The 21,673-nt window shown below is 39.8% G+C and overlaps 1 protein-coding gene across 1 annotated transcript; it reads right to left on the reverse strand.

Moving 5' to 3' along the window:
* Positions 1 to 18,974, reverse strand: ZNF30 (zinc finger protein 30). The gene is given in 10 exon segments (XM_022586481.2): positions 1 to 9,409; positions 9,412 to 10,131; positions 10,352 to 10,437; positions 10,439 to 10,512; positions 10,514 to 10,757; positions 10,759 to 11,158; positions 13,982 to 14,080; positions 15,069 to 15,201; positions 17,021 to 17,108; positions 18,834 to 18,974. Coding segments are annotated over 9 exon segments (1,866 nt in total). The 5' UTR covers positions 17,030 to 17,108; positions 18,834 to 18,974; the 3' UTR covers positions 1 to 9,308.
* Between the last annotated feature and the right edge of the window lie 2,699 nt (positions 18,975 to 21,673).

Consider the following 21,673-nt stretch of genomic DNA (forward strand, 5'->3'; position numbering starts at 1 on the left):
TACACCTTTAAGTTTAATCTGAATTATTAACATACTCTCTACTTTCTTAAATCTTCACATGAAACAATAAATCAAGCTCTGAGTTGTAGTGTTTACCACACAGTCAATTTCAAGCTATAACATGATGTCTGTGAATGTGAAATTAGGGCAAGATGTGTAGTAGCACACCATCATATTCTGTTTCTACCATACGGGGATACATTAAATATAAATAACCTTAAAGCATGGATAATAGTAAAACGTAGTAAAATAATGAATGATGAGTTTTAAGTATCTCTTAGCTTAAAAAACTCCAGCCTTACTCAAGTCTAAACTACACATATTTAACATGTAAAATTTGATACATTTCTACCTATGAAATTAAAGGTTTTTCTTGAGCCCTTTGTAATCTCTCCCTCTGTACTCATCCATCTGCAGGAAACCACTGATCTGCTGTCTGTCACTACATATTTGTTTACATTTTTTTCCGAAAAATTACATTAATCTGAGAGCAGTTTAGGTAGGCAGTTAGAGTTCAATATCCGCTATGAATTGCAGGCAAGCTGTCTACTGGGGTTGTAGTCTCTGAACACTTGCCTGAGGCTGCAAGATTCAATTCCAAGGTTTCTTCTGTTGACAGGAGGCTTCAGTTCCTTGCCACGTGGGTCTCCATAGGAATGATCATGATGGATACTCTCAAATAAAGCAAGTGATCCAGGAGCAAGAGAATGCACTAAGAAGGAAACCAGTGTCTTTTATAACCTAAAATGGAGGTGATTTGCTCTCACTTTTGCTATATTATGATTCATATAGGTCAACTCTAGTAAAATGTAAGAGGGCTACACAAGAGTGAGAATACTGGAAAGTAGGAATTTGGGGGACCATCTTAGATCCCCCAACTACAATTGTATGTTTTATCTTTTTTACATTAATTTTCATATATCAAACCCTGCATTTCTTGTATAAATTACTTTTTCTTGATATGTTACTTTTTTATATTGTTGGGTTTGATTTGCTAAAATTTTGTTCAGGTTCTGCATCTATGTTAATGAAGGATATTGGTCTATGGTTTTCCTGTAATGCTTTTGTCTGGTTTTGGTATGTTACCTTCACAGAGTAAGTTGGAAAGCATGTCTTTCCAATTTTTTGGAATAGTCTGTGTAGAATTGGTATGTTTTTTTCTCTAAATGTTTAGTAGAATTCACCACTGAAGCATTTATGCCTGAAGTTTGCTTTGTGTGAAGGCTTCTAATTCCAAATTTAATTTCATAAATAGGTGTAGGGCTATGCGGGTTATCTTATATGATGACATCTGTATTGGTGTCTCTTCTCTCATTCCTGATATTGGTAATTTGTGTATTTACTCTTTTTAATTTGATAAACTCTTGGCTAGAGGTTTGTCTATTTTATTATTATTATTTAAAGATTTGTTGTTGATAGCTTTTAAAAATATATATATATTTATTTATTTTGGCTGCACCAGGTCTTTGTTGCGGCATGTGGGATCTTCATTGTGGCATGTGGGATCTTTAGTTGCCGCATGCGAACTCTTAGTTGCAGCATGCATGCAGGATCCAGTTCCCTGACCAGGGATCGAACCCAGGACCCCTGCATTGGGAGCATGGAGTCTTACCCACTGGACCACCAGGGAAGTCCCTATTTTATTATTCTTTAAGGCTTTGGGTTTCACTGACTTTCTCTGCAGTTTATTCTGTTTACTTCATTGATTTCCATTTAGATTATATTATTTCTTCTCCTTTCTTTGCTTTTCTCTTTTCCTAGTTTTTAAATATGGAAACCGAGATCCTTTTTCTGATACCTTTTCTTTTGTTTAATGTGTTTAAAAAAAACATAAACCACCTTCACCTAGCCATCAGTTCTGACAGTTTTCTTCTGTTTCCTACTAAATTATTCATACATTTATATTTTATATTTCAGTCGTGATCCACCTTGAGTTCATTTTTGTTTAAGGCATGAGGTTAGATTGATGTTAATTTCTTTTGCCTATGGATGTTCAATTGCTCCAGTATTATTTGTTGAAAAGACTTCCCTGCCTTCATTTACTTGATTTAGTTGGTTTGTCAAAAATCACTTGGTAAGTTTGGGTCTATTTCTGGATTCTCAGAATGGTTCAGAACAGAATAGTTCTATTGACCTATTTTTTTTAATTAATTAATTAATTTATGGCTGCGTTGGGTCTTCATTGCTGTGCACAGGCTTTCTCTAGTTGTGGCGAGTGGGGGCTACTCTTCGTTGCAGTGCGTGGGCTTCTCATTGTGGTGGCTTCTCTTGTTGTGGAGCACGGGCTCTAGGTGCATGGGCTTCAGTAGTTGTGGCACACAGGCTCTAGAGTGTGAGTAGTGTGGCAAATGGGTTTAGTTGCTCCACGGCATGTGGGATCTTCCCAGACCAGGGCTCAAACCTGTGTCCCCTGCATTGGCAGGCAGATTCTTAACCACTGTGCCACCAGGGAATTCCCTGACCTATGTTTTTAATCCCTGCATCAATATCATGTTATCCTATTTACTGTAGCTATATAACCCTTATCATCATGTAACCCTTAACACTAGGTAGGATGACTCCCCTCAAATGGGACCCCCTCCAACAAAGGCTCTAAAATATGTCAAATTTAAATCAACAGGCATATCTGTTAGTGCCCTCCAAGATTATTTCACTGTTGATGCCATGGCAACCTCTTCTCATGTGTCCTGGAGTTTCTGAACCACCTATAATGGCCATAAGTTGGTCAAGAGCTTCTGAAGCAAGAAGATGCCCCTCTTGGCCTCTGCTATACAGCACTGAAACAAAATGACTGACTATGTACTGAGCTCTCCTGGAAACAGAGGTTCTCACAGACCTTGAGCCTGTGACCCTTCATACCCAGATGCCAATTAGGCATTAGGTCATGGGAACAGTACCCCACAAGGTTGGCATGGCTACTGAGACCTCCTTAAGACAAGATGGAGCCAAACCTGGAATCTCTGGTATATTTTACCTCCAGGAGGGGGTGGTATCACCTTTCCTCAGTCCCTTGCCAGATGCCATAGTGCTGGACGAAGTCACTCTTGCTCCAGACCCTTTGGCTACCTGGAGAGCCCCTTGGGATTAACTGAATGAACAGCAATGTGATTTCATAAACTGTACAAATGACACTATGAACCATCATAAAAATCGATGGTTTTCATTGTTTTTTTTAATCAGTGGAATGTTGCTACTTTCATTCCTTAGTCAGGATGACCCTGATAAAGGTTAGGACCTATGGATCAATACAACTGACTGAACTTCAGGCAGTCATTTTAGCACTAAATGTCCCAGCCAACAAATGGCCCAATCATTTCATTTATTACAAACTGTTGGGCCATTGCCCCCATCAGGGTAAAAAAACTCTGGGAATCTCTTGCCTCAGAGATATCCAAAATATAAATCAAAATCACGTGTCTCTACATATACTAAGACCACATGCAACCTTGCCAGGACACACCTTATTCCCTTTATTCCCTTTGGAGTCATAGACATTACGATAAAAATCAAGGTACACATTTGAGTTCCCAGAATACACAATACTGGGTGTCTGGTAAAGCTTTTCAATAGGACTTCCATGTTTCTGATAAGTCTCACATAGCCAGGTTAACTGAGAGACATAAGGGTCTGCTTGAGACAATTCAAATTCTAGTCCAGAAAATTGAGCCTAAATGGGTTTCTCTTTTGCCCCAGGCCTTAATCTATCTTTACAAATTGTCACTATTGTCCCCATTCTATAAGGGCTAGAGGCCAGATTGAGGGTGCATATTCTCTGGGGACCCATCTGAACCTAAACTTCCACCAGAAAAGAAAATAAAAACAGCACATCAATTGCAGCTGTACACACTTTTGACTGCTGGTCTCATTTCTCACTGGTCTGGGTGCTTTCATTGGTGTAGACTCTTTAAATAAGCCATTGTTTCAACCATTGTTTCACCATTGATAAACAATGAGGTCTACTTGCCATCAACCTTGGCTAATACAAGCCCTGTGATCCAAAGACCTTGCCAGCTTGCCTGTCACCAACCAAACCAACAACTGAGGCAAAGGGCTTATAATAACTGGCCAAATTAGAGGGCCTGTCTACAGGCTATACTGGAGCTCCAACCTCTTAGCCTGGTAACACCTTAGAGCCATAAAATCAAGACCCACACCAGCTTGAGTGGGTGTCCACTTAAAGAGGATACCGAGTGTCCCCTACCAGATGATGTCGCCCCAGCCCAGGAGTTCACTGGTGGAGATGACTTTGTCACCTGCACCAAAGACAACTTCACACTGGACACTAAACCTGCCACTCCAGCAGCACCCATGGATTGCCTCTCCTAAAGAAGAAATTTGACACAGGAGATCTACTGCTTTTCTTCCCTTGATATTAGGGATTCTATTATGTTTTCTAAAGCTCACCATCTGCTTAGCCCATAATCCTGGTATACTCCTTTCTCCCTGTCAACTTGTACACACCTACATTCCCATGCCAAAAGAGAAATATTACCATTCCTGAATAATAATAAAATCTGCATCTTAAAACAATCCCGCTTTATTCTTTTTAAAAACTGTTTTAACAGGAATTCCCTGGCAGTCCAGTGGTTAGGACTCGGTGCTTTCACTGCCAAGGGCCCAGGTTCAATCCCTGGTCAGGGAACTAAGATCCCACAAGCCACACAGTGCAGCCAGAAAAAAAAAAACCCAAAACTGTTTGAGCTCTTCTAGGTCCTTTACTTTCCATGTACAGTTTAGAATAAGTGTGTTTATATCAACAAAAAATCTGTGAGATTTTGATAGGAATTGTGTTAGTGCTCTAGGTCACTTAAGAAACAATTGACATTTTTACTATGTTTATCCAATCCATAAATGCAGTATATTTGTCCATTTATTCAGATCTCTTTGATATGTTTCCTTAGGTTTTGTAAATTTCAGCATACATATCCTGCATTTGTTTTGTTAGATTTCTACCCAAGTATTTTAAGTCTCTGGAGTGACTGCCAATGGGGCTGCATTTTTAATTTCAATGTTCTCATGTTTGTTGTTAGTATATGGAGATGTTATTAATTTTTGTGTGTTGATCCTATGTCCTGCAACTTTGCTGAACTCACTTACTAGGTTTAGAAGTATTGCAAATTCCTTGGGACTTTCTATGTACACTGTTACAGGTTTGAATTGTGTTCCCTCAAAATTCAGTGCTAAGGACTTCCCTGGTGGCGCAGCAGTTAAGAATCTGCCTGCCAATGCAGAGGACATGGATTCGATCCCTGGTCTGGGAAGATCCCACATGCCACGAGCAACTAAGCCTGTGCGCCACAACTACTGAGCCTGTGCTGTAGGGCCCACGAGCCACAACTACTGAGTCCGCGTGCCACAACTACTGAAGCCCGCACACCTAGAGCCTGTGCTCTGCAACAAGAGAAGCCACCGCAATAAGCCTGTGCACCACAACGAAGAGTAGCCCCTGCCTGTGTGCAGCAACAAAGACCCAATGCAGCCCAAAATAAATAAATAAATTTATTAAATAAAAAATTCAGTGCTAACCTCCACAACCTTAGAATGTGACTGTATTTGGAGATAAGGCCTGAAAGAGGTAATGAAGTTAAAATGAGGCTCTTAGTTTAGGCCCTAATCCAATCTGACTGGTGTGCTTATAAGAGGAGGTGATTAGGTCACACAGAGAGAAGCACACCAAGGACGCACTTGCACAGAGAAAAGGCCATTTGAGGACATAGCAAAAAAGTGGCTATCTACAAGCCAAGGAGAGAGAAATTAGGAAAAATAAGACCTGATTTCCAGCTTCCAGACCTTGGATTTCCAGCTTCCAGAATAGTGAGAAAATAAATTTTTGTTGTTTATGCTACCCAGACAGTGGTATTTTGCCAGACAGTCCTGGAAAACTAATACATGGACCATCATGTCATCTGAAGATGTAGACAGCTGTATTTCTTCCATTCCAATCTGTACACATTTTATTTCTTGTCTTGCCTTATTAGTGGCTAGAATTCAATATAAAATAAGAATAAGAGGGCTTCCCTGGTGGCGCAGTGGTTGAGAGTCCGCCTGCCGATGCAGGGGACACGGGTTTGTGCCCTGGTCTGGGAAGATCCCACATGCCGCGGAACAGCTGGGCCCGTGAGCCATGGCCGCTGAGACTGCGTGTCCGGAGCCTGTACTCCGCAACAGGAGAGGCAGCAACAGTGAGAGGCCCGCGTACCGCAAAAACAAAAACAAAAACAAAATAAGAATAAGAGTGGTGTGACCAGAAATCCATACCTTGTTCCTGGTCTTAGAAATGAAAGAAGAGAGATTACAACCAATATCATAGAGATACAAACACTCTTCCAAAACTGAATCAGGAAGAAAGAGATAATCTGAACAGACCAATCACTAGTAGTGAAATTAAATCAGTAATCAAAAAACTCCCAGCAAAAAAAAAGTCCAGAACTGGATGGCTTCACAGGGGAATTTTACCAAACATATAAAGAAGAGCTAACACCTATCCTTCTCAAACTATTCCAAAAAACTGAAGAGGAGGGAACACTCCCAAATTCATTCTATGAGGCAATCATTACCCTGATACTAAAGACAGACAAAGACACTACAAAAAAAAAGAAAATTACAGGCTAATATTTCTGATGAATATAGATGCAAAAATCCTCAACAAAATATTAGCAAACAATATATAAAAAGGATCATATACCATGATATAGTGAGATTTATTCCAGGGATGCAATGATAGTTCAATACCAGCAAATCAATCAATCAATCAATGTGATAAACCACATTAACAAAACAAAGGATAAAAATCACGATCATCTCAAAGCATTTGACAAAATTCAACATTCATTCACGATTAAAAAAAACTCTCATCGAAGTTGGTATAGAGAGAACATATCTCAACATAATAAAAGCCATTTATGACAAACCCACACTAATATCATACTCAATAGTGAAAAGCTGTAAGCTTTTCCTCTAAAATCAGGAATAAGACAAGAATGCCCATTCTTGCCACTTCTATTTAACAAAGTATTGGAAGTCCTAGCCACAGCAATAGACAAGAAAAAGAAATAAAAGTCATCCAAATTGGAAGAGAAGAAGTAAAACTGTCACTACTTGTAGATACGATACTATATATAGAAAACCCTAAAGTCTTCATCAAAACACTATTAGAACTAATAAATGAATTAAGTAAAGCTTCAGGATACAAGATTAATATACAGAAATCAGTTGCTTTTCTATCAGAAAGAGAAAGCAAGAAAACAATTCCACTTAAAATCACATCAAGAAGAATAAAATACCTAGGAGAAAACCAAGAAGGTGAAAGATGTATACTCTGAAAACTATAAAACACTGATGAAAGAAATTGAAGATGATATAAAGAAATGGAGATATCTGGTGTTCATGGATTGTAGGAATTAATATTATTCAAATGTCCATACTACCCAAAGCAATCTACAGATTTAATACAATCCCTCTCCAAATACACATGACGTTTTTCACGAAACTAGAATAATCCTAAAATTTATATGGAACCATAAAAGACCCTAAATAATCAAAACAATCTTGAGAAAAAGGAACAAATCTGGAGGTATCACACTCCCTGACTTCAGACTATACTACAAGGCTACAGTTATGAAAACATATGGTACCGGAACAAAAACAGACACAAAATCAGAAGAGAATAGAGAGCCTGGAAATAAACCCATGCACGTATGGTCAATGAATCTATTGACAAAGGAGGCAAAAATATACAAAGGGGAAAAGACAGTCTTTTCAATAAGTGGTCCCAGGAAAACTGGACAGTTGCATGTAAAAGAATGAAGTTAGAAAATTTTCTCACACTGTATACAAAAATATTCTCAAAATGGATTAAACACTTAAATATAAGACCAGAAACCGTAAAACTCCTAAAAGAAAATATAGGAATGAAAAAGGAACGAAATTGGGTCATTTGTAGATACATGGATGGATCTAGAGACTGTCATACAGAGTGAAGTAAGTCAGAAAGAGAAAAACAAATATCGTATATTAACGCATATATGCGGAACCTAGAAAAATGGTACAGATGAACTGGTTTGCAGGGCAGAAATAGAGACACAGATATAGAGAACCAACGTATGGACACCAAGGGGGGAAAGTGGCGGGGGGTGGGGTGGTGGTGTGATGAATTGGGAGATTGGGATTGACATGTACACACTAAGATGTATAAAATGGATAACTAATAAGAACCTTCCATATAAAGATAAAATAAAATTCAAAAAAAAAAAGGCAGGACTCGAGCAAAAGATTAATATTTAGGGGTGAAGTCTACAACTTCCTCTTACCTGCAGAAATAACACGTACAAGATAGAGAGAAGGAGATAGAGATAAAATAAATAAGGCAAAATATTACCAAAGATGTCGGCAGTGTTACCATTCCTTCTACTTTTCTCTATGTTGAAATTTCCATTTTAAAAGTTGCAAAAGAAATTTCCAAGTGGACAGTTTATTTTTTTCTATCCTATTATTAATTTCTATCGCATACTGAATTTTGGACAAAGAATGTGGATTACAGGCACACACATTAAAAGGCTGGGTAACTTTCATGAATTGTCTGATTCAACTTAAGAGACGAGTTCTAAATGAATATCCTCTCATGTTTCTTTCTTTCTACAAAGTTTTATCCAGGAAGATTTATCTAAAATTCTAAAATGGATATATGGAGAGAGGGACATCTCTAAATTAATTACACCTGTAGGGTCTTACTCTCAAAATTTCACTAGCAGTTTAAAAAATATGATAATAATAAAACTAATGACTATTGAGCACAGGTTTTTACAACTACGTAGGTTCTATTATCATCACCATTTTAAAACAATGCCCTGAGATGAAAAGTATGGTGCCTAGTGTCAAACAGGTTGTTAGGTGTAGAATAACAATGATGCGTGTTAACATGCGTGATATGGCTAAAGGCTTTCCAATATGTATCACATTAACTGGGTTTTAAAAATTAGGATGAATTATCTGAAGTTCCAAATGATTTAAAAGCAACTGGAAGGTTTTTCAATTCACTTATTCAATCATATTAGAACATGTCATAAAATTTCATGCTATCAATGCTGTAAGCATTAATAATGTTTCCCACCTTTTCTGAATTGGCCACCAGTGTGGTGATGATATTCTGATAATGTAAACACAGGAATGACAAATTAAGGCTTTCTTATGTTTTCTGAATTACATTATGAATTTTTTTTTTCTTTTTTGGCCACACCTCGCGGCTTCTGGGATCTTAGTTCCCCTACCAGGGATCAAACCTGAGCCCTCAGCAGTGAAAGCATGGAGTCCTAACCACTGGACCAGCAGGGAATTCCCATCATGAATTGTGTAATAAAAGAAAGATGAGAATATTTTCTAAAGGCCTACCAACATATTTTATATTCAAAAGTTTCTCACCAGCACAAATTCTCTGATGCTGAACAATGTTTAAGCCATACAAAAAGGACTTCCTAAATTCCTTAAATTCTTAGGGCTTTACACCCATATGGTTTCTCTGATGTGCTTTAAGGGCTGAACTATATCTAAAGGTCTTTCCACATTCCTTACATTCAAAGGGTTTCTCACCTGTATGAACGCTCTGATGCCCAATAAGTTGTCCATACACAGTAAAGGCTTTCCCACATTCCTTACATTCATAGGATTTCTCACCAGTATGAATTCTTTGACGCTGAATGAGGTAAGAGCCAGAACTAAAGGCCTTCCCACATTCCTTACACTTACAGGGTTTCTCACCAGTATGGATTCTCCCATGTTGTACAAGGTATGAGGCACGACTAAAAGTTTTTCCACATTCCTTACATTCATAGGGTTTCTCATCAGTATGAACCCTCTGATGCACAGTAAGTTGATGGCGACTAATAAAAGCTTTGCCACATACCTGACATTCATAGCATTTCTCACCAGTATAAATTCTCTGATGCTGAACCAGGTATAAGCCAGTACTAAAGGCCTTGCTACACTTCTTACACTCATAGGGTTTCTCACCCGTATGAAGCCTTTCATGTTGAACAAGGTATGAGACACAACTAAAGGCTTTCCCACATTTCTTGCATCCATAGGGCTTAACCCCTGCATGAATTCTCTGATGTGCATTAAGAAGTGAACTAAGGGCTTCCCTGGTGGCGCAGTGGTTGAGAGTCCGCCTGCCGATGCAGGGGACATGGGTTCGTGCCCTGGTCTGGGAAGATCCCACATGCCGCAGAGCGGCTGGGCCCGTGAGCCATGGCCGCTGAGCCTGCGCATCTGGAGCCTGTGCTCCGCAACGGAAGAGGCCACAACAGTGAGAGGCCCGCATACCGCAAAAAAAAAAAAAAAAAAGAAAGAAATGAACTAAGTCTAAAGGTCTTTACACATTCCTTGCATTCAAAGGGTTTCTCACCAGTATGAATACTCTGATGTCTAGTAAGTTGTCCATACAGTAAAGGCCTTGCCACATTCCTTACACTCATAGGGTTTCTCACCTGTATGAATTCTTTGATGTTTAACAAGGGGGGGAGCTAGTACTAAAGGCCTTCCCACATTCTTTACATTCATAGGGTTTTTCACCAGTATGAATACTCTGATGCCGAATAAGCTTTCCATACACTATAAAAGCTTTCCCACATTCCTTACATTCATAGGATTTCTCACCATTATGGATTCATTGACGCTGAACAAGGTATGAGCTACTATAAAAAGCTTTTCCACATTCCCCACATTCATATGGTTTCTTACCAGGATGCAGACTCTGATGTAAATTGATGGCTACTGCTAAAGGTCTTCCCACATTCCTCACCTGCATATGGTTTCTCACCAGTATGAGTTCTTCCATGCTTAACGAAGGCTGAGCCTTTAATAAAAGCTTTCCCACATTCCTTACATTTATAGGATTTCTCACCAACATGCAGCCTCTGATGTACAGTGAGCTGATGTCCATTACTAAAGTTCTCCCCACATTCTTTACATTGGTAGGTTTTTTCACTAGAACATATTCTTTCATGTTGAACATGCTTTGAGACTTGACAGATAGTCTTCCCACATTTCTGACATTCAAATGGTTTCTCTCTATGAAGATTTCTCTGATGCAGAGTGAAAGATGCAAATTTTTCGTAGGTGAGCATTTCTTTATAGCTGATTGTCTCATCCTTCAACTGAAATTCTGAAAGAAAATTAAAAAACCCCCAATATTTTGTTTTCCTATATAAGAAAAACTGGATTTCAATAGAGTAAAAGAGACAAATTGAAGAGAATCCATTAAAAATAAATAACCTAGGTAATACTAAAATACTGTTAAGAAAGCCAAAAAAAAAAAAAAAAGGTCAAGGAAGAATGCAGAGATGAATGAGAGTTTATGTAAAATAGGAAGGCTGGTGATTAATAACATAGGCTTCATTTCTGATCTTTAGATGTGGATAAGAATCTTTGAAGAGTTTGTTAAAAAATTGATGTTCAGGGCTTCCCTGGTGGCGCAGTGGTTGAAAGTCCGCCTGCCGATGCAGGGGACACGGGTTCGTGCCCCGGTCTGGGAGGATCCCACATGCCGTGGAGCGGCTGGGCCCATGAGCCATGGCCGCTGAGCCTGCGCGTCCGGAGCCTGTGCTCCGCAATGGGAGAGGCCACAACAGTGAGAGGCCCGTGTACCGCAAAAAAAAAAAAAACAAAAATTGATGTTCAAGGACCATCCCAGGCCCCATGAATCAGAATACACAGGGGACGTTCCTGGGCACTAATATTTTCAACATTTCTAACAAATGCTTCTGGTATAGATGAAATTTCATCCCCCCCTCCCCCCCCCCCACCCACCCCCAGTCGTTTCTCTTTACACTTAGGATAGAATCCATGTATCTTTCCATGAATAATATGGTCTCTGCTTACCTATCAGGCCTCATATCAAGTCATAATTCCTTTCTTTTGTTCCCTATTTACCTCACTTCCCCCTTCAGCACCTGGAATGTGTCACAAATTTTCTCATCTTTTGGTTCCATCTGCAGGTGGCGTCAACTCCCAAAAATCCTTTGGCATGTGTCGTTTGCAGACTGTAACTCTCTCATCCTGTATATGTTTAAGGTAAAATGTCACTTATCAGGAATACTGGAAACTGCTGAACTTGTCTAAGGATGTCCACGCCTTTATTTTCTGTCCTAACGCTTCATTCCTGCCATTCCGACCTGTTTTCAATTGCATAATTATTTCTCTTTGTTATGATTTTTATTTCTCCCAAGCCTCCCTCTGGTAGACAGCATTTTGGCCTTCATGTCCTTTGCCCTCATCATGCCTATGAAGATGATACATCACATGGAAAATGGTATATAATCAAGTTTACTAACTAGTTGATTTACTATAAGGAGATTATCTGGATTCTCTGGAAAGGCCCTTCAAAGAGCTTTCTCTTGGCTCAGGGCAGAAGGGGAATCAGAGACGTTCAAAGTGTGAGAAGGACAAGACTTGCCAGCTGCTGGCTTGAAGATGGAGGGGGGCCACATGGAAAGTGTAAGAAGAAAATAAATTCTGCCAATAACCAGGGAGCTGGGAAGAGGACCCCATGCCCTAAAGAACTGCAGTCATAGCTGGTACCTCGATTTAGCCATCACATGCTGAACTTCTGATCTATAGAACTATGTGATAATAAATAAGTGTAGTTTTAAGCTACTAAGTTTGTGGTAGTTTGTCATACAGCAGTAGACAACTAATGCACTCCCCAAGAGCAAGCCCAACCCCTGTTTCATTCAGCACAGAGCTATAACCCTCTGGCACACAGTAGGAACCGACTTCAAAAAACAAAAAACAAAAAACAGAAAACAAATCCCTAGACAAAAGAAATGAATTAAGATATTATTAAAAGACACTATTACAAAAAGAATTCACTGATAATGAAACTGAGGACCCTGTGGGGCTCCTGAACACAGAAGCCTTTTTATCCCCCATTTCTTGTAGGCAAGACTCCAGCCGCCATGACCTTCCCTGAGTTCCAAAGGGCAGATTCTGAGTGAAGAGCAATGTGAACATTCTTTGTATAATTTGCAACTTTTCTGTAAGCCTGAAATTATTTTTAAAAAAATGTTTTATTCTGCTCAGGGCGATGGTTATGTGGATATCTGCCTTATAATAACTCATTAAGCTGTATATTTTAACGTGTTGTTTGGTTTCTATCTTGTATTTAATAGACATTTAAAAAAATTAAAGTTGGAAAAACATAAATTAGATCATGGCTTCTAGTCACTTGCAGAAAATAATCCAAATTCCTGATAATTAACAAATATATAACCTGGCCCTTTCTAACGTTCTCCCTTTTTTCTTGTTACTCTCTCCTCATTAGTTATGTTTGACTCTGCTATTGCTTCTGAAGCACACAAAGCTCACTTCCACCTCAAGGAAATTACATTTGCTGTTCACTCTGCCTGGAATGTTCTACATAATCATATGGCCTAAGCCCTTACTTCTTGTTCTTATCTCTGTCCAATTACCACCACCTCAGAATATATAAATAAATCTAAATGCAAAAGAGGAGGTGAACGCAGTCAAATTAAAAACACAGCTGAAACCGGTTTGCAGGGCAGAAATAGAGACACGGATGTAGAGAACAAATGTATGGACACCAAGGCGGGAAAGTGGCCGGGGTGGTGGTGGTGGTGGGATGAACTGGGAGGCTGGGATTGACATATGTACACTAATATGTATAAAATGGATAACTAGTAAGAACCTGCTGTATAAAAAAATAAATAAAACTCAAAAATTAAAAAAAACACAGCTGAAGTATTACACTGGGAAAGAGAATAAGCCTAATAAAGTGACTGGGAAATATGATGAGAGTGAAGTTAAAACTGGTAAAGGGTTGGAAAATTTGGTGAGATATTCATCTTTCCCCCAAGTCTCAGGCCTTGGAAGGGTCTTCCAAACAACCTCTCAGAGATGTGCCTACTCCCTGACCACATGGGCTGTTTCCAGCAGTGATGGCTTCTCTACCCAACATACTCTTACTCACCTGTGTATTGTCTCCCTTGATCTTTCTTCACTATCATCCAGGGCTCTTTCCATTGTTCCAATAAGGTAATCTCATGTGGTTTAGAACAGGAATGACGTGCTCACAAGATAAGAATGCCATATAATGAGAAATAAAAGATGAATTCAAAAATACCTTAAGCTTGTGTTAAATTTGTAATAAACTAAAGGTCAAAATGACTGCTAAGTACTACAGAGAAGAGAATGGCAAGAGGATTCAAGAATCCAGATAGGAGGGGAAAGGTCTTATTTTAAGTGAAATCTATCTACCTATCTACTTACCTACCTACCTACCTTCTGTGTCTTGACAGAAAGCATGACATTGTAACTGAGAACAAAGACTGTGGACCCAGAGCACCTGGGTTCAAATTCCTGGTTCTGCCATGTACTAGCTCTGCGACCTTGGATAACTCAAACTCACTGTGCTTCAGCATTCTCATCTAAAATGATTACATATATTTGTATTTGATTTGTATCAACTGATTTTTCCCCCCACAATCACCTTATGAAGTACTATGTTTATAAAGAGCTTAAAGTAGTGACTGGTACATAGTTAGAACAATGTGAGTTATCAACATTATTATTGTTATTTTTCTAAGGGAAAAAAGAAAGTTTCCTGAGACATCTATATTTACAATTCATTTAATCCTAAATGCAAAGCTCATGGATTATAAATTTTAACTACAAAATCAGGTAAATTGTTTTGGAAGAAATAAAATGATGTAATTTCAGCTTTAAATAATTTATGTTTATCTAATGCACCACTAAATAAATTGCACAGGCTCTTCAGATGGAACAAATCAGAACCTTTGTCTAGCTGTTTTGCCTGCAGGTGGGCTCACCATTTTGGGCATAAACACAGCAGGAAATCTGACCTTTGTCAATATTTATAGAACACCCCAGGATTCTAATCCTGCCATTTCATCAGTTCCAACCTAACAAAGCTCAAACTACTTCTTTGAGAACAGGGAGAAGAAATTACATTCACTTCTTAAGACAGCCCTAAAATGTACAACGAAGAAAGTATTTCAGGGAAAAGATTCTAATTTATTTGAGAGATGTAAACTTACCCAGAGAGACCAAGTTCCTATAGTTCTCCAACATCACATCTCTGTCCACATCCCTCTGAGCAGAATCCAGACTCTCCCACTCCTGCTGAGCGAAGGCTATGGCCACATCCCTGAATGTCACTGATCCCTGAAACTGCAAACCCACACATTTCTGGTGAAATTAAAGGAAATGTAGCCATAGCTAAGACCCGAGGCAGGCAAAAATAAAAAAATTAAAAAAAAGAAAAAAAAGAAAGAAAATGTTTTCAAGATGAAAGGAGAGGAAATAAAGAGTTCCAATGTAACAAAGTAGCAATAATAGAGCAATCAAGTAGGCTGGAGGCTCATGATATAAGAAGTAAAGGAAGCAGATGCAAACTATTATATATAGGATGGATAAACAACAAGGTCCTACCATATAGCACAGGGAATTATAAATATCCTGTGATAAATCATAATGGAAAAGAATATGAAAAGAATATATATATATGTATAACTGAGTCACTTTGCTGTATAGCAGAAATTAACACAACACTGTAAATCAACTATACTTCAATAAAATTTTTTAAAAAAGTAAATGAAGCAGAATATCTTCATGTTCTAGAAGAATCCTTGCTATGGACAAAATTTCCTGTTACATTGTGGCATACCACAATACTCCAGAGCTATTGGGAAATGGATAAAATAATCCAAGTTTCTTCGTTAAATAAGAGTATACACAAAGACACTGCCTGCTAGGTGCCCCAATACATTCTCAAGAACTATTAGTCTCTACGTTATTTTCCCTTTAAGAGAAAAGGTTTGGGGTTTTTTTCAAGCACAAAAATCTCTATTTTAGAAAACAGATATTATACAACTTTGTTAACTCCTCAAGCTTCGAGATCATTATGTCAGATCATACCATAAGCATTTTTCCTTGTATTGATAAATATATTTTTCATGATGGCATAAAAGTACATCTCAGGGATACAAATATCAGGGTTTGTAATTATTTTATATTTATATGAGATTGGACCAAATGCCCCAGGTTTCCCCAGTTCTGGTAATCTATGTTAACCTACTACTTACGATAATATGCTTATTAGTACATTGTCATGCAGCATTCCTCACTCAACACTTTGCCTGTTCTTCAGTTAGTGGATAATAATGCAGATGATTCAGAATCAAAAGTAAGTCACCCGGGCTTCCCTGGTGGCGCAGTGGTTGGGAGTCCGCCTGCCGATGCAGGGGACACGGGTTCGTGCCCCGGTCCGGGAAGATCCCACATGCCGCGGAGCGGCTGGGCCCATGAGCCATGGCCACTGAGCCTGCGCGTCCGGAGCCTGTGCTCCGCAACGGGAGAGGCCACAACAGTGAGAGGCCCACGTACCGCAAAAAAAAAAAAAAAAAAAAGTAAGTCACCCAAGTCCAGCAGGTCCCATTCCACAACAAAACTGACCTAGTACCACTCTCTCAGGCATCACCTGGCAAGAACCGTGCTATCAATGTTTCCATGTCACAATCACATCTCTAATGTGTCCCTAAAAGCCTCACAGAGCATGTGAGCTCATCATATTAAGACTGAGACCAATCAATACAAAATCCCATCTTATCAGGTCTGTGAAAAATGTTTAATTTTCTGATGTATGGTAAAAATGAGGCCAGTATCTCGAACCCACCAAACCAGAGACTGACATAAGAAGCTCAAATAATTTTCTCGTGGGACTTCATATTTTCACTGCTCCATCACAGCCCTTCAGCAAAGACATATCACATAGGACCTGTTCAGTAATTTGCTCAGTGAATTCATGAGCACCAATTAGAAAAGGACATCTCATAAGGAGGAAGCAGTTATTTGGCACTGTTTCACTAGGAGGAATCAGGAAGCGGGTAATTAGATGGTGCTCTGTTAGGAAGAACACTGTAGGTTAATGAATGACAATTATCTATGTAATCTAAAAATCCCAGTATTTCAAGGAGAAACAACAACTTACTTGGGCCATGTTATCAGAAATGTAAGGACTGATCAGTCTTCCTTGGGCTTCTTCTATCCGAAGGGTTCAAATTCTAGAAAATTCAGAGCTGAGAGACGAAAAGGAGGCTTTAGTGTTTCCCCATAACTTCAGCCAATAAAACTTGTCCCCCCATTTCAGCTTCCAAACTATGACACAACCGCCCTCACATAACATTTTGTGGAAGAACAGAGGGATTCCGGATAAATCTAAACCCAGTGAACCAAGCTGTAAACAGCTGGTTGCAGAACAACAGCACTTCTTCAGTGAAGCCAGAATCAGACACTTCCGTAGGTTTTCTGGCTAAGCCTCCATTTTGGGAAGGCTCATGTGGATGGTAAGATTGGGCTGCACAGTTCTGTTGTGAACAGATTCTCCTCCCTCCATTCCTACATTCTAACCAAAAAAGAGACCATATCACCCAAACCAGAACTTCCTTTGTGGCTTCAGGATAAGATCAAACCACCTGAGAAGGAAAATATAGGTGATATTGATCTGACATTTACAAACATCTCAGTGGCTCAGTTTTCTCATCATTAAAATAGGGATAAGAATATCAGCTACTACATATGGTTATCTTGCAGAATAAGAAGAAAATTCAATTAAAACACGTACTAGAATAGAATAATTGCTTAACACGGGTTAGCTATTTAAGAACATTACATGCCTCTTATTTCATTTTTATTTTTATTTTTAATGAACATTCTGTATTTTTATTTGCTCAATCTGACAACTAACTTGGAAGTATCGCCTTTTTTGTTTGTTTTGGCCGCGCAGCACAGCCTGCGGGATCCTAGTTCCCCAACCAAGGATTGAACTTAGGCCTTGCCAGCGAAAGGGCTGAGTCCTGACCACTGGAGTGCCAGGGAACTCCCTCATTTTTATAAAAGTAAAACTTTGTTTCCAATTTTTGCTTATCTCTGGCATGCTTTTTTTTTTTTTTTTTAATTGATTGGAATCAGCTTTTCTTTAGGAAATCTTCTAGGGACAATTCTGACATATTTAAAATAACTGTTCACAGAGATGCAATCCACATGCGCATTCCAACAAATCCATGAATCAGCAATCAGAATGACAAGCTGTCTTGTATTCTATCTAAAACATTTAGAGCCTGGCCTTAGGAATGCAACTCTTCTTTTAAAATATAGCAGAAAATAGTCTCTGACATTTAAATTTCCCCTTTAATTTCTCCGTAGAAATTACAGAGAGAGGCACCATTCTGCAATAAGATGCAAAGCTACAATAATTCACAAAGGTTGAATCTCGTTCTTTCTAAGCAATACGGAGACTGATGTAAATGTTTAGAGCCAATATCATCTTATTCTCTTTTTTTATATAAAATCATCACTGGAAAAGTAATTTGAACAACAGATCCTTGGAAGTCATTTTTCCTGCTCTAAAATTCCAATCTCCAGATCAATTATGTGCCTTCCTGCCGGGAAACTTCATACAGGGGCTCAATAACCGACCTCCTTCTGGGGACCAGCTGTCTGGGGCAGACCCTTGTGGCTGGGAGGGGAATGGGGCAGGCGGCAGCAGGCACCTGCAACACGGGTCCCAGTGGCACACCTCTCAGCTGAGAATCCAAGTTCACAGGGAGGTCCTGGCTCCAGTCTTCGCGGACTCACACCCGCACTCTCTCTCACAAATTACCCTCCCTCCCCTGACTGGAGCAGCCCTGCCTCCAAGCCAAGAGCGCCTCGTCCACCCTCCCACTGCCCGCCTGGCAGGGTCCGGGGTCCGAACCGGCCCGCACGCCCCGCACTCACTGCTTCCCTTCCCGGAACCCAGTTACCCGGTGGTGCTGGTCCGAGTCTGCAGAGCTCTCCCCCGAGGCCGGGCTCTGACTTTTTCCTTACAGAAGTCCACAGCTCGCTGCCGCGCCAACAATCACAAACGATAGGGGGAAAGGAAGAGGTCTAGATTGCCCCGGCGGCCTTTGGGAAATGTAGTCCCAGGCTAAGAGGGCCTGATCGCAGTGGCCTGTGGAAAATGTAGTCCGGAGTGGTGAAACCTGAGTACCTGCGCGGCCCGCCGCCTACGGCAACCGCTAATCCCGCGCCCCATCGGTAGTGGGAGTTCGCAGGCACAGGCTGACACCAGGCCCTGACTCTGCCCACCTTAGAGGCTGGGTTTAATGGATTGGTCCTCCCGGAGTGAAGAAGGAGAATCGTACTCCAGGGAAGGCGGAGTTGAGGACACAGGAGTTGACGATCGCTTGAAGCCTAAAGAAGAGAGCCAACCCAGGACATTACCATACCAGACTCCCCAAACCATAATAATATATACTAAAATGTGTTATTACTTTAACATAAAAATATGAAAAATAGGTATTTGAAATTACTTACCGTTCTGTATTGTTTACTTTTCCGTTACAGAAACGCTATTATTAAATAGAACATCAGTAGAACTAATAGTGGCAATTAGTAATAATAATAAGACGGATTAAACAGGTGTGTGAGACAAATGGTTCTGTCCTCTGATACAGCATTTTAACTTTTTATTAAATATGAGATATTTAAATTTTGTACACTGTATTATGTGTGTGTATATATTTATTTATTTATTTATTGGTTGCACGGCTTGCAGGATCTCAGTTCCCCAACCAGGGACTGAACCCAGGTCACAGCAGTGAAAGTCCAGAATCCTAAACACTAGGCCACTATGGAACTCCCTATGTATTCTTTAGATACATAAATGTAAGAAAATTTAAGAGTGTTGGGCTAATTAAACAGATGTCATCTTTATTTAAAAGAAATATTTCTTTCTCTTCCATGGTACATTAAGATATTTTTACTCTTTCTGTTTCTTTTTCCAGTAAAACTTCTCTGAACTACCTGTAGCCTTTATGACATTCTTCTTTTCTTTCATGCAGTGGTAAAACTAAGTACAGTCAAACATAAAACTCACTTTGACTTGCAGATTTGGTCTTATCAAGCCTGCGTGACACTCATTCTTGCCGTCAACCCAATGTTATGACATCAAGCAAAATATCATCTCAACAAAGTATTTGCAGATGGAATACTTAGGATCTTGCTTAGTTTCCAGTGCTCCAAAAGTGTCCTTCCACTTTGTATCTACAGGCTTTTTTGGTCAAGTAACTGTTTGCTGGCCAGAGCCTTTACATCAGCAGTCCCCAACCCCTGGGCCACTGACCAGTAGGGTCCGTGGCCTGTTAAGCACCGCGCCACACAGCAGGAGGTGAGCAGCGTGCTAGTGAGCAAAGCTTCATCTGTATTTACAACTCCCCAACAACTCTGCATCGCTCACATTACCGCCTGAGCTCCGCCTCCTCTCAGCATTATGGTGAGTTGTATAATTATTTCATTATATACTACAATGTAATAATGATAGAAATAAAGTGCACAATAAATGTAATGCACTTGAATCATCCTGAAACCATCCCCCCCACCCAGGTCCGTGGAAAAATTGTCTTCCATGAAAACAGTCCCTGGTGCCAAAAAAGTTGGGGACCACTACTTTACATTTGTAAGTTAACTGTATATGCTACTCATGTCTGAAATGCCCATCATTTTTAAACACTCTGAAGCATACTGGATGTCAATGGAAGTTAAGCCTCTTTTTCTCAGGGAAAATGGCATTAAATCACGGAGGCAGTATGAACTTGTGAAATCGAAGTTGGAGTCCACATAGGTAGCGTCATGCATTCGTCACCCACTTACTGAACATCTGCTGTGGGCCTGCCTGTTCTAGTCTTGCAGACAGAGTGGTGAAGAGTAGCTCATGTTCCAGGGTTGAAGACAGAGCCACAAAAAGGAACTAAATAAATGACCAAGATAATATCAGATGACCATAAAGGTTCTGAAGACAGCCAAATAGAGTGAAGAGATTAAAGAGACCTGGAGTGACTCTGCATGGGGCAACCAGGGAAGGCCTCTTTGAGGATGGGATGCTAGAACAAGGCAGGGATTAAAGTGAGGGAGCCAAATGGAAGATAAATAAACAAAAAGAAAAGGTCTTGATGATGATCATGGCTATGATGAATATCAACAGGACTTTGTGCTAGAGAGTAACCCAGGTCCTGTTATGTGTCTATACTCTGTGGGACAGAATACTTCTACATACTATCATTATGAAGTATTTTAAAAGGCTAACTTTTCAAATGTAAATAAATGTCTTATAATAAAATAAATGTGGATTCTCTGTCAGTGGGAAGCCATATCCATTTGCCATAAACAGATGGCAACTACAAAGATAAATCCAGTAAATTTCTTGACTTCCAGACTACCCAGGGGCCCTCCTGCTCAAGCAGAGATGCAACAATTCTAAAGATGCTGCTTCTCCTACTGTGCCTTTGCCCTTGAGGGTTTTGCCAATTCTCCCAGCCCAAGAAGGCCCCAGGACAGGATTCTTCCCCAGATGAGCCCTAAAGTTCATTGAAGTCCTCCAAGAAGCTGTTCCCTTGGAAAAGCATGAAGATCGATGCTCCCTGGGATTCACTGGGCACTGGGAACATAAATCACACGTGTAATTTTATCAGGTCCCCTCAACCCAGGAGAAGGAATTGTCACTATTTCCTTGTTAGACCGAAGAAAATGGAGTCTAAAGGCAGCAAGAGGACTTAAGATTAGAACCAGCAATAGGGACCTCTCCATACACCCCCTGGATTCAGGA

This window comes from Delphinapterus leucas, chromosome 20, assembly GCF_059928025.1.
Source record: "Delphinapterus leucas isolate spDelLeu-1000000601 "Yukka" chromosome 20, BTC_Dleu_Yukka2, whole genome shotgun sequence".
Taxonomy (NCBI): domain Eukaryota; kingdom Metazoa; phylum Chordata; class Mammalia; order Artiodactyla; family Monodontidae; genus Delphinapterus; species Delphinapterus leucas.